The following is a 14201-nucleotide window of genomic DNA, read 5'->3' as shown; positions in this document are numbered from 1 at the left end:
AATTGTAAATTTCATGATATCAGCTATATAAATCTGAAATTTCACAGTGTTGTAATTGTAGGAGTCCTGACCCAAAAAGGAGTTGTGGGGAGGTCGCAAGGTTATTGTGTGTGGGGGGTGGGGGTTGCGGTACTGCTACCCTTACTTCTGCACTGCTGCTGGTGAGGTGGCTTCGGAGCTGGGTGCCCGACCAATAGCCGCAGCTCTCCAGCTGCCCAGTTCTGAAGGCAGAGCAGAAATAAAGGTGACAATACCATGAGCCCCGCAAAAAATAACCTTGCGGACCCCCCTGCAACTCTCTTTTGGGTCAAGACCCCCAAAGTGAGAAACACTGGTCTTCCCCCTCCCGCCCCCCGTGAAATCTGGGTAAAAGCACACAAAAGACCCGATTTCATGGGGGAAGACCAGATTTCATGGTCCGTGACACGTTTTTCATGGCCGTGAATTTAGTAGGGCCCTAGTGATAAGCCATGGGGTTCCCATAGAGTTCCACAGGGATGGGTAAACGTCCCCAGTATGAAAACATTGCCAGGGCTAATGTGGACCAGAAATCTTTAATTCCTGGTTTTCAGAGGTTTACACAGAGTTGATTCAATGGTCTGGAAGCACATGAGGTGGGTCAGTCACCTTAGCTCTGTGTTAACAAAGTTTTTTTGGGCAGTGAAATTTCCCTTTGCTATGCAGAGGGTTTAAAAATGTCTTTGGGAGAGTCTGGGTCTGGGGTGTAATAAAGTGACCAAGTGATTTCCCAGCCAGGCAGAGTCTCTCTGCAGGGAAAGAGCCTGTTGAGAATTGGGGTGTGAAATGGACTAAAACTCCTTCTGCAATTACCCCAATCACTCCTCTTGCCCGGACAGGCTGCAGAATAACATCCACGTTTCGCTCCAGATTGTCCCATTCTCCCGAGGGGCTGGGTAAAGGAATGGCTGTGGTGAAGCCAATTCAGGTAGGGGATTTCTCAGGGACCTGTCCTGAAGGGACCAGGGCAGAAAATACACAGAGGAGAAAGAGAGGGGGACAGGGTGTGAGAGAAACCTGCTGGGACTTGTTGGATCTGGGTCCTGGTTTATAGGAACGGGCCCATTGCAAGGGGGCAGAATTCCCCCAATTTATGGAACAGTAAACAAACCCCTGGAGAGAAACTGGGAAATTTGCTAGCCTCTCCGTGTGGAAGCTTGAGCCCAGTAGCCAGAGGCTACTATGAAATATGAAGGGGCCACCCAGCTGTGAGGCCCAGGGGAGCTGCCCTATCCCCTCACATCCAGCAGCTAGCAATGGGGAGCGTTTGTGTTTGCCCGCATAAAAAACGTTTTTGCCTCAGAAATGCTGCAGTTCCGCCTTTTACCCACCAGAGGCCATTGTGGCGCCAGAACAAATTTATTTTATGCGGGGAAAATACCAAATTCTCTGCCCAGTGCAGCAGAATTCTCCCAGGAGTAGAGTTTATCACAGCCCCCTGCCCCCGCATCCAGGTCAGGACAGAGAGGGGCACCCAGGGCTGCTGGGGGATCACAGACTGGGGTTCAGAATGGGACAGACTGGAGCATGGGCTCAGGAGTGGGGTGACGGTGTTGAGTCTGGGGACAGGGGAGGGGGATTGCAGAGACCCATAGGGATGAGACATGCAGGGATAGGGGCAGACGTGCCTGGGGTCAGCCAGGGGCTGCATGGGGGAGGCTTCCAAACACCCTAACAATCCCCCTCCCCCCCAGCAAAGAAAAAACACATACCCACACCCAACACCCTCCAGGTTCACTCCTAGGCTCCTTCCCTCTCCCTCAGCTCTTCCGTGACCCTTGACTCCCCTAAACCTTTGCACTACTTCTGACAGGTGCAGGAAATACAGTTCATTTCAATTTAAATGAATTACACTAAGTTCTGTATTAATATGCCTCATAAGGAATCTATTTGTACAAAAAAAAAAAATTACCAGAATCTTTTTTTTTCTTTTTTGGATCTGCATTGTTACAGACATACTTGCTGACAAATATTTTGAAATAAATTACCAAAATATTTGTAACTGGCATGATTATATTGTGTTATTTTGACAAATAAAATATGCAGAATTTTGTGTTGTGTGCAGAATTTTTATTTTTTTTTTGGTGCAGAATTCCCCCAGGAGTATTGATTGTTAGAAGCTGTAGGGTCTGCGATGTGCCCAATTTGGCTTCTGCTCAGGTCCTTTCCTGGTATCCTAGGCTGTAGGGGATTGGGCCCGTAGTCCCCTGGTCTGGTGAGAGAGAGACTTTCAGCTCTATACCTTTTCCCATGGGACAGGGGAGTCAGAAACCTAAGGGAGATCCTACTTCATATCCACCCCCCATAATTTACATGGGGGCAGAAGCTTCATCTTCAGCTGTCTGTATTCACTGTCTCACACAGAACCCCAATTCCCCTCCCTTCCTGGGACTAGCTCCATCTGTGGGGTGGGCCCTGGCCTCTGCAGGTTTAGAAACAGGCAGGGACTTAATATCAGAGCTGGGTCTGAGTTAGCATGTCCCCCAGAAACTCCTACTGAGGTGCAATATCTCTCCATACAGACATCTGCCTCTCCCATGGGCGTGGGGGTCAGTGACCACATTCTCCTACATTCACATGTCACACACACAGCATGGGGGCTGGTTAAAATCAGGGAATGTTCTTTGTGACTGATATTCTACAAATGTATAATGCATCCTGATCTTGCCTGATTTCACTCCCTGGGCAGGATTTCTCCTTCCCAAATCTGATGTGATCGTCCGGCTGGAAAGAGGGGAAGAGCTGTGGGTCCCGGATCTTCAGGGCTCTGCAGAGAGGGAGATGTTGAGAGGTACCTGCACAGGTGGGGAACCAGTGAAGTGGATGTAGGGAACCATCAGCTGAGATTCGCTCAAAGACCTCGTGAGCTCTCCCAGTTCTGCCCCACCATCTCTTACACCCAGCATGTGCCATACCCTCATGGCAGACGTCACTCATGGCTTCCACCGATCCTGACTGACATCTAGCAATAGCTCCCCACTGACCTCTCTTTCTAGTGTCTAAATCAGGTTCCTTTTTTTCTCAACCACCCCAGTGGTTACTGTGTTTCATTTCCCCAGCCCCCCCAATTTGCTATTCCCTTTCTGAGCCTTCCTTTCTCCCCAGTGAAGGGAAGGACTCATGTCTGAATTCTCTATCCCGGCAGGTGATGGGACGGTGAGTGAGAAGCAGGAGAGAAATCCTCAGCAGGATGGTCCTGAGCAAGCAGAACCACATGGGACATTATCAGGAAGAGCTGAAGGGCGTGTCTCCCAGTACCCCGAGCGGGGAGAAGGCTGTGGGATTGAGCACAGGCCAAAGAGGCAGCAGGGAAATCATCCATCGGAGAAAGGTGGCAAATCCAACAATGGTGTGGGAGGTTGCAAGGGCCTCAAGGAAACGCCAGCCCAGCTGAGCAACCCAGAGGGGGAGAGAAGACACACGTGTACGGAGTGCGGGAAGAGCTTCAAACGGAGCTCCAACCTTATCACCCATTGGAGGATCCACACCGGGGAGAGGCCCTACAAATGCTTCGACTGCGGGGAAAGCTTCAACGTGAGCTCCAACCTCATTGCACACCGGAGACTCCACACGGGGGAGAAACCTTATACGTGCCCCGACTGTGGAAAAAACTTCATCGTGAGCTCGCAGCTCACTATACACCAGAGGATCCACACGGGAGAGCGACCCTATCGGTGTCCCGAGTGCGGGAAAAGCTACATCCAGAGCTCAGCCCTGGTTAAGCATCGGAGAACCCACATGGCAGAAAAACCCTACAAGTGCCCCGAATGCACAAAAAGCTTCACTGTGAGCACCGCCCTCATTAGGCACCAGAGACTGCACACGGGCGAGCAATCCTATATATGCCCCGAGTGCGGAAAAAGCTTCGGTGTAAACTCAGACCTTATCCGACACCAGAGACTGCACACAGGAGAGAGGCCTTATAAATGCCTGCACTGTGGGAGAAGCTACACGCAAAGCTCAGCTCTGATTAGGCATCAGAGAATCCATACAGGAGAAAAGCCTTATAAATGCCCCAGTTGCGAGAAGAGCTTCAGCCAAAGGTCAAATCAGATTAAACACCAGAGAATCCACACAGGAGAAAAACCGTATCGATGCAGCGAATGTGGAAAATGTTTTAGTACCAACTCAAATCTCGTAACACATCAGAGGCTCCACACTAGAGGCTATTAGGGCTGACCAGTGTAGATAACTTACATTTGTCAGTTGCCATCTTGGGTGTCTGTTTAACCAGGCAAGACCAATCCAAATCATCTGGCCTGTGCGGATTCTGCCTAGCTCTGCAGCCCCTCTGCCAGCCTCTACAATTCTGGATACTGCCTATATACTCTGGTCTCAATACCACCCCTGTGAAAACTCAGGGCTCCTCCGCTTGCCAGGGATTTAGGTGGAGCATCTCTGCATTCCTGGCCCCATCCCCGCACACTGGTGGGCACACACCCAGATACCCCCGTGTAAACTGTGGGTTAGGCTCTGTCTCCATCATGTAACCAAATACCACCCCCAAAAGAGTCTTAAAGATACCAGATGGGAGCCACCTTCTGGGGTTGAGGGTTCTTCCTCCTGCCTTGGTCTTAGGTCCTCCTCCAGCTCTCTTCTTCCTGTGTAAACCCAGTATAGTGTAAAGGGATTGGGAAGTGTTCCTTTAAATTGTATGTGAGGGCCTTTGCTGACCCTCACTGTCTTCAAGACCAGAACAGTGGTATAGGTATGTACCTAGGTCTTGCATGTTGAATATATGTACAAAACACAGCTTTTTGGACTCCACTGTGCTTGTGTAGTTTCTCCACATTACGTATGTTACGTAAAGAGCAAAAGACATAACAGCTGTAGAAAGGATGGGATCCTAATCCAGGAATAGAGTGAAATAGACAGTGACTGCACTTAAAAACAGCCATACTGGGTCAGACCAATGGTTCATCTAGCCTAGTATCCTGTCTTCCCACAGTGGCCAATTCCAGGTGCTTCAGGGATAATGAACAGAACATGTAGTCATCAAGTGATCCATCCCTTGTCACCCATTCAGCTTCTGGCAAACAGAGGCTAGGGATACCATCCCTGCCCATCCTGGCTAATAGCCATTGATGGACCTATCCTCCAAGAACTTATCTAGTTCTTTTTTGAACCCTGTTATAGTCTTGGCCTTCAGAACATCCCCTGGCAAAGAGTTCCACAGTTTGACTGTGCCTTGTGTGAAGAAATACTTCCTTTTGTTTGTTTTAAACCTGCTTCCTATTAATTTAATTTGGTGACCCCTAGTTCTTGTGTCATGAGATGGAATAAGTAACACTTCCTTATTTTCTTTCCCCACACCAGTCATGATTTTATAGATCTCTATCTTATCACCCGTTAGTCGTCTCTTTTCCAGGCTGAAAAATCACAGTCTTATTAATCTCTTCTCATACGGAAGCTGTTCCATACGCCTAATCATTTTTGTTGCCCTTTTCTGAACCTTTTCCAGTTCCAATATATCTTTTTTGAGATGGAGCAACCACATCTGCACACAGTATTCAAGATGTAGTTGTACCATGGATTTATATAGAGGCAAAATGATATTTTCTGTCTTTTGTTATCTATCCCTTTCCTAATGATTCCCAATATTCTGTCAGCTTTTTTGACTGCCGCTGTGCACTGAGTGGATGTTTTCAGAGAAAACTTGCTGGGACTGTAAGTTAACTGCTCATTTAGAGAGGTTTTTTTTTTTTTTTAAGTCAAAAATATGTGGCTGTTTGGGGGAAATGGATTTGTTTGATAGCACACCTGTAGCGAGAGACTGGAACAATCTATAATTTCTAATAACATAACTGATGAAAGACAGGTGGCGCCTGTTAAACCCACCAAAAAATAACCATTGCTGAGATGGTGGAAACACTATAAAGATCTAGGTCATCTGGCAAGGCCTACCAATGCAAATCCTTGCTAGGAGTTTTGTGTAGTGGCCGGGGATTGATACATACAGTAAAAGCTTTGTTATCTGGCACTTTATCAACTGCAAAGCTCTATTAACTGGTATTTCTGATCTCTCCCAATAGAAATCTTCAGTCTAGTAACCGGGACTAGTTTACTGCCCAGGAGGTTATGCAATTGCACATCCTGCACTCTACTTTTATGCAAAAGAGGCAGAAGACAAGTCAGCAAGCAGATATCAGGAATTTATTCAAAAAAGCAGCTTCCAGGGTGTGTCATAGGGTCATTACAGATTCAGCCCAATCTCCTACACCTTCCACATCTACAGTGATAATTGATGTTGATAATGCTGACCGTGAGGCACAGCAAGATCCTGAAGTGCCTTCTGAATCATCAAGGAAAGATTAAATTATGTTCAGTATAGCTTTAGTGTTCAGTGTATTTTTAGTGATCTGGGTGTATGCATTGCACTGCTCATAGTGATATGTGGTGTCATAAGATAACCTTCTGTATAGAAAACTTTCCCTGTATACACCTAAGTGCTTCAAAAAACCAAGCACTCTGCAGTGCAGTACTATCTGTATACTCTTTTATACTTTATTCATTTTATTGTATTCTAATTCTTTGAAAATTGGCATTCCATTGGTAAGTATAACACTTAGTTCACTGGAAGTTTTGATTAACCAGCACCCCCATTCTCCCAACATGCCGGATAACAAAGCTTTTACTGTAAATGGCAAAACAATGCAAACTTTGTAAGCGAAACATAACACACTCTTGAACATGATCCTTGGGAATAGTCCACTACTGTGTGACAGTGAATCCACAGAGACTGTGCTGGGCTACTTGGGAGATATGTTTTTGATAGCAATAGATGCCCATTCTAAGTGGCTGGAAATATTCTGTTTGAATTCAGTTTGTTCGGCTCAGATGGTAGAAATTTTAAGACTGTTATAGTTGTCGAGGACAGAAGGTCCTGAGCAGATTGTAAGTGACAATAGAACCAATTAAAGAACATAAGAACGGCCATACTGGGTCAGACCAAAGGTCCATCTAGCCCAGTATCCTGTCCTCTGATAATGGCCAATGCCAGGTGCCCCAGAGGGAATGAACAGAACAGGTGATCAAGTGAGTCATCCCCTGTCACCCATTCCCAGCTTCTGGAAAACAGAGGCTAGGGACACCATTTCTGACCATTCTGGCTAATAGCCATTAATGGACCTGACCTTCAAGAACTTACCGAGTTCTTTTTTGACCCCTGTTATAGTCTTGGCCTTCACAACATCCTCTGGCAAGGAGTTCCACAGGTTGACTGTGCGTTGTGTGAAAAAATACTGCCTTTTGTTTCTTTTAAACCTGCTGCCTATTAATTTTATTTGGTGACCCCTAATTCTTGTGTTATGAGAAGGTGTAAATAACACTTCCTTATTTACTTTCTCCACATCCAGTCATGATTTTATAGACCTCTATCAGATCCCCCCTTAGTTGTCTCTTTTCCAAGCTGAAATGTCCCAGTCTTATTCTTTCCTCATACGGCAGCTGTTCCATACCCCTAATTCATATCCAAAGAGTTTAAAGTGTATGTCAGATAAATAGTATCAGACATATCACATCAGCGCTTCACCATCTTGCCACACAGGGATTACCGGAATAGTTTATCCAGCCATTCAAGCAAGTGATTTGGGTTATGCCTCTGGATAAAGGTAACTTACAACACAAGACTGTGAATTTTCCCTTGGCCTATAGAAATGCAATAAGTACTGCAACAAATCAAACTTGAGTGATGTTGCTGATGAGACATCATTTAATGTCTGGACTGGACTTGTTAAAGGCCGAGGGACATTTATAAGATACCGTCTGATCAACTGGGGGCAAAAAGTCATCCTGGATTGCGCAGTTTTCATGTGTGAAAAAGTGTCTTAGTAAGAGACTACAGAGATAATTTATGGAAGCCTGAAGTCACTGACCAGCGCACTGTCAAGTGGGTAGAAGTGGCACCAAACAGGTCATGGAGAAGATATCAGCACCAGGTTTTTAGCACACATTCCCCAGGATGTCCTACCCCAGTGATGCCTGTTGAAAATAGCCCACCTATGATACAGCCGCAGCCACAGACTCGTGATAGCACCAGTGAGTCTCACGTCCCAGTTTCTACTACAAGTGACCCTAACATTACACAGCAGGAAGGTGTTGCTGATACAGCTCTCCAGAAAACACAGGCACTGTTCCAGAGGCTGTCGTGTTGCCTGTGAAACGTCATCTAGACAAGGAAGTCATAAACCACCCCTCAGACTGAATTTGTAGCATGTTGTATATCGAGTGATAGCAGGAGTGAGAATACATTTGTAACTTTTCTATAATATTATGTTAAGGGAGGAGGAGAATATACTGTAGGTGATTCCTTTAAATGGTTTGTGAGCCCTCGAGTGGCGCTCACAGTGTTCTATGCTTTAGGAGCAGTCAGAAACCACTTGGAGCAGCAGTGTGTGTGTAACTGGGCCTTTCCTGTTTGGATAGATTTAGTTCACAATGGTTACTGGGGACACCCCACTGTGCCCCTGCGGTTTCTCCATGCGCAAAGGCTCCAAAACAGCCCAGGAGGAGGGGGAGGAAGGCCCTTGTTTAAAACTTTTTAGCTCCATGATTAGGGTACTGACTTGGGTTGTGGGAGGCCTCCTGGTTCCAGTCTTTTCTCTGCCTGACGAGAAGAAGGGATCTGATCAGTGATCTGCCACCACTGGACTATAGAGCAATTCTCATGTTTTCTTTGGCCTCATTGATATTACATTATTGAATTAAAGTGGAACAACTTCCGTAGGAGACGACCTCCCCCCCTCATCAGAATATCCCATAGCCTGGTGGTTAGAGCTCTCACCTGAGCAGTAGCCGATCCCTTCTCCTCACTAGATAGAAGGGGGACTTGAACCTCTGTCTCCTAGGTGAGTGCCCTAACCACTGGGCTAAAGGGACAGCATCTTCTTGATTGCTCCCTGCAGGCGCATGCCTGTCTCTCCCAAGCTCACGCATCGCTCTGGGGCTGAGGCGCCTGGACACACAGAGAGCAGCGGCAGCAGTGTGCATGCCCAGAGGGAACTTGTACAGCAAAAAGCTAGGTGCGGAGTGAGTTTAGGCACCTACAGGGTTGGGCAGCAGTTGAATAGGGGTTTTGTGGATTGCAGCGGCTTCTAAAAATGGGATTTAGGCATCTAAATCTGCAGGTTAGGAGCCTAAATACCTCTGTAGATCTAAGTCTGACTCTCTCTGCCCCACTTCCCCCCCCCCCCATACACACACCAGAGACATCCCCACAGGAATAGAAGTCTCAGTCGGGATACTTCTGTAAAATGCACCCTGTTCACTGGCTCCCCTGAACCGAAGCTCTGTGCATTTCCTGCACTCAGAGCGTTGATTTTTATGACTGGATCTCAACATCTCTCATGGAGCGCCTGCACTTTTCTACCAGCTTTAAAAAGCTGGCCTGTTGCTGGTTCTTAGGCAGTGGGGGAAGTTTTGCTTTTATTTCCTGGTTTTAATTAATAAAGTAGAATTTAGTTTGTCAAACTCCCGGAGTTGTCGGTGTTGGATAATGAGCAAAAATGGCCCTTAATAGAGTTGGCAGGTTCTTGGGAAGTCTCTTTGGTGCTTTATTTCCCCAACCCTGGAACCCATCCACTGCAGATCCCCAGAACAGGAGCAGGGGATTGTTAACAGTAGCCCTGTAAATACAAATGTTGGGCTGCCTGCTGCCCCCGTGGCTGGCTTTGCAGGCCCCAGATATGCCTTAGTGCATATTAGCTGGCTGTGGGGAAAAAGCTCTGAGGTAGGGAACGTGGGGACTCAGTGGAAAGCACTGGTCCTGATTGTCTCTCCAGGTTGTTGGGCTGAAGATGGAGGGTTTATGACAAAACCCAGTGTTACATTAATGTTTGTTAATTACAAGGACAACATTTGCGATTTTACATCAACATGGGATATTTAGATAGAAAAATGTGCAAATGTTTTGTGAAAATATGAATAAATAGAAAAGGATTGAAATCTGGGTGGGGATTTTTATATAAAAATTCAATAACTGAGAAAAGGGAAAATGTCTGATGGCTATTACAGTAACATTTGATTCTTGGAGAGACGCACTAGAGATGGAGAGGCTATCTCCGGATTAAATCATTGTAAAGAGCAGCAATATCAGAGCATTGATATCAGTATTACCTACACACACCACTAAAGAATGTTATTAAGGTTGCTCAGGCAAGCACTCATAGCTGGGATGGGGCAGCAGAGGGCAGTGGTACTTCTGCCCCCTGGTACATATGCATTAATGCAGTCTAGCGACAGGAACAGATTCTGCACTGTTCATTAATGCATGACCTTGCCTCACCCGGTCCTTTGGCCTGGAAGACCACTGCACTCCCCAGAGCAGGATTCTTAAATTAAGAATAAATGCCCCCCTCTCCCCTGTGTCACCCACTCTTCTCCTCTCCCTGTTATTTCCCTAACTCCCTGTCTCTCTCCTCTTGAGCTGGGAGACTGGGTCCTCTCTCCTCCTGGAGCTGGATCAGTTCTTGCAGGCGCTCAGGGGAGCAGAGCCCCGGGGCGTCAGTGAGGGCAGCAGCTCTGCGATTTTATATACACAGAGAACATGAAACAATGGGTGTTACCATACACACTGTAACGAGAGTGATCAGGTAAGGTGAGCTATTATAAAACCCATTGTTTCATGTTCTCTGTGTATATAAAATCTCCCCACTGTATTTTCCACTACATGCATCCGATGAAGTGAGCTGTAGCTCACGAAAGCTTATGCTCAAATAAATGTGTTAGTCTCTAAGGTGCCACAAGTCCTCCTTTTCTTTTTGCGGATACAGACTAACACGGCTGCTACTCTGAAACCTGTCGTTATATCCAGGGTTGACAGTTTGGTTCAATGGCTCTCACCACCCTGACTGTACAAATTGTTCCAACGCCCCTGGAGAGGAGGGGCCGCTGGTGTAGAGTCACTTCCCAGCCCAGCCCCAGCCCTTTCTCCCGGGTCTCTCCCCTCACCTGCAGGCTCCGGCTCAGCCTGGGCGGGGTTCATACATCACAAAAGAAGCAGCAGCAAATAAAGCTGAGCAGATGCTCTGCTGATCCCTTGGCACTAACCAGAGCCCTTTAGTGGCCATAGAGATGCTGCTGTGCAGTGTTAACACAGCTGAGATTGTTTCTCAGCTGCATTCAGTTCATTCATTGCTGTCACTAGTAGGGTGACCAGCTGTCCCGTTTTTTGGGACTTTTTCTTATATAGGTACCTATTACCCCCCACCCCCGTCCCGTTTTTTTCACAGTTGCTATGTGGTCATCCTAGTCACTAGGGCTCTTTGTTAATTATTGCTAAGGCTGAGGAGGCTGCTCGTGCTCAGGATATTGGGGGTTGAGTTTCCTGGCTCAGATGCTGCTGTGTCCTCCATTGAGATCTGAGCTCCCCCCAGGGCAGCTGTTTCAGGGACAGACCTTCATTAACGCTTCCTCTGTGTCCAGCCCAGGTGGGAACTTTCCCCTGGGGCAGCCCCGGGCTCTGCCAACACCAGCCCCTGAGCCGTAGCCTGCAGGTGAGGGGAGAGACCTGGGGGAAAGGGCTGGGACTGGGGCTGGGCAGGAAAGTGACTCTGCATAAACCGCAGGAGCACCATTAAGGGGAGGGGGGGTTCCTTCTTCGTAAGCCTCCCGCACAAAACTGCTCACTTTTATTTTCAGTGTAACAGTCAGTGCTTCCCTTAGACGTTTCAGTTGCTCCTGATGGAAGTCAGAGGAAGATACAGGCCATACCTCTGCTTCTCACTCAGCAAACAAAATGTTTTCTTTCTAGGATTAGTCTTTGTACCCTGGGAATTTTTTTTTCTTAATAACATCTAAGATTTAGTGTCATATTATATTTTCATTAGGAACAGTTAAGAATCATCCGGTTGGGTCACTGTAGATACATACTCAGGATTTCTATATTACCTTATAAAACTGAACATTTTCCAGAGGTTAAAACAGGCTTTAAGCTCAGTAAATGCAAGATCAATTTTTAAGTTCATTTTTATGTTTTGAATCCTTACATCTTTAGTACCTTGAACTAGAGTGTGTTTTCATTTGTGCTGGAGAAATATCAAATGCATTGTTTAAATAGATTACAATGTTAAGACTTTATTTCTTATTATTGAATAACATCATTGGAAAAAGGTGATAATATTTTATCTACTGGAAATACACCTTCAGATGTATTACAGCTGATAGGAAATCCATGTTCGCCAATCTATTGTAATCTTTTCTTTCCAATGATCACTTTAAAAGCTTTTTGGCTTTTCCTTTTTTTTTAAGCTAGTGCCACAATGAATTTCTTCTCTAGTTTGTTAGTTATTCCATGTTTCAGAAGAATGTTTGAGGGGAAACTCAACTACTTTAGACTTCATAACTTTTTGATGAGAAATGAGATACAAATTAAGACTGCATATATTTGCTTGAGTATAATTTTCCAAATGGTAATATAATTAAAATTAAAAAGTATGTGAGTGTTTGAGGGTGATTGGTGTGATGTTGTAAGGACAATGATATTGAGCAAATATTCAGCATGAATTTTATTTACCCATTAAAGTTATTAGTTCTTGTATTAAGGCTCCAAAACTGATAGAGGAAAGTAAAAGAAAAGTAACACACATTGGAAAACATAATCCCACCTACACAAAAACAAAATGATGGGGTCCAAATTAGCTGTTACCACTCAAGAAAGAGATGTTGGAGTCATTGTGGATAGTTCTCTGAACATATCCACACAATGCGCAGCAGCCATCATAAAAGCGAACAGAAAGTTGGAAATCATTAAGAAGGGGATAGATAATAAGACAGCAAATATGATATTGCCTCTCTATAAATCCAGGGTATGCCCACATCTTGAATACTGCATGCAGATGTGGTCACCCCCTCTGAAAAAAGATATATTGGAATTGGAAAATGTTCAGATAAGAGCAACAAAAATGATTAAGGGTATGGAACAGCTTCCATACGAGGAGAGATTAATGAGACTGGGACTTTTCAGCTCGGAAAAGAGACGACTAAGGGGGGATAGGAGAGAGGTCTATAAAACGTTGACTGGGAGCAGAGTAAGTAAATAAGGAAATCATATTTATTCCTTCTCATCACACAAGAACTAGGGGTCACCCAATGAAATTACTGGGCAGCAGGTTTAACACAAACAAAAGGAAGTATTTCTTCACACAAAGCATAGTCAGCCCATGGGACTAGTTGCCAGGAGATATTGTCAAGGCCAAAAACTATAATAGGGTTCAAAAAAGACCTAGATCAGTTCATGGAGGATGGGTCCATCAATGGCTATTAGCCAGGATGGGCAGGGTTGGTGTCCCCAGCCTGTTTGCCAGAAGCTGGGAGTGGACAACCCGGGATGGATCACTTGAAGATTGCCTGTTCTGTTTGTTCCCTCTGAAGCACCTGGCACTGGCGGAAGACAGGATACTGGGCTAGATGGACCTTTGGTCTCACCCAGTATGGCCGTTCTTATGAAACCTCAAGGCTTGGGATTGAGAATATTTTACTGCATTATCTCCTGATTGTTCTAAACTTACATATAAAATTAAAATATGGCTTTAACTGGTGTTTGTATATATATTTTTCTTTATATAGGAATCAGATACAGTGCTCCTGGCAGGTAATTTCTAGGCTATCATCTGCCAAAAGAAATAGAGTTTTCAGGTGCCTAAGTAGCTCCTGGAATCATGGTTAAAGTTCCTCTCCCCCTCAACCCCCCCCCCCCCATTCTGAAATGGCATCACTGACGATGACAGTACATTTGTAGGTCCATTTATCACAACAGTTACCATAGAGGGAGCAAGAGCATCAGAGAAACCACTAGGAACCTGGGAGTGGGAGCAGGCATTTGGTGGGAAACGATGACCTGGGATGGAGGACATCTGAGAGCCTGCAGCTGTTGTGTCCATGGGGAAATGTCACAATTCTGCCTGGGAGTCACTGGATCCCACACTGAGCTAGGCACGGAGCAGGAAGAGGGAAGAGACATTGGAGATGCTGCCAAGGAGGAGATGGGCTGCTCCCCATCTGGAAACATTCATGTATCCAGCCTCCCAATGACCAGCTGCTCCAGTTCTAAGCAACCGCTGGGGCTCACGCCCAGCCAGGGCTCCTGGATTCTGAGGTGGTTTATCCCCTGCACTGATTAAACCTGTCGGACAGGGGAAGGGAAGAAACAGACACTGAACCCAGAGTCACTCAGAGCCACAAGAACA

General features: G+C 46.0%; 1 protein-coding gene across 1 annotated transcript in view; it reads left to right on the top strand.

Moving 5' to 3' along the window:
• The window catches only part of LOC125621491 (uncharacterized), a 49323-nt gene that overhangs the window by 17405 nt on the left and 17717 nt on the right, over window positions 1–14201 (top strand). Inside the window, exon 6 of the mRNA XM_075119729.1 lies at window positions 3498–4183. Within this exon, the coding sequence (XP_074975830.1) occupies window positions 3498–4183 (686 nt within the window). The remainder of the gene's footprint in view (window positions 1–3497; window positions 4184–14201) is intronic.

This window comes from Caretta caretta, chromosome 14, assembly GCF_965140235.1.
Source record: "Caretta caretta isolate rCarCar2 chromosome 14, rCarCar1.hap1, whole genome shotgun sequence".
NCBI lineage: Eukaryota > Metazoa > Chordata > Testudines > Cheloniidae > Caretta > Caretta caretta.
The sequence above is the reverse complement of the archived record's forward strand: the minus strand, read 5'-3'. Positions and strand labels throughout refer to the sequence as shown.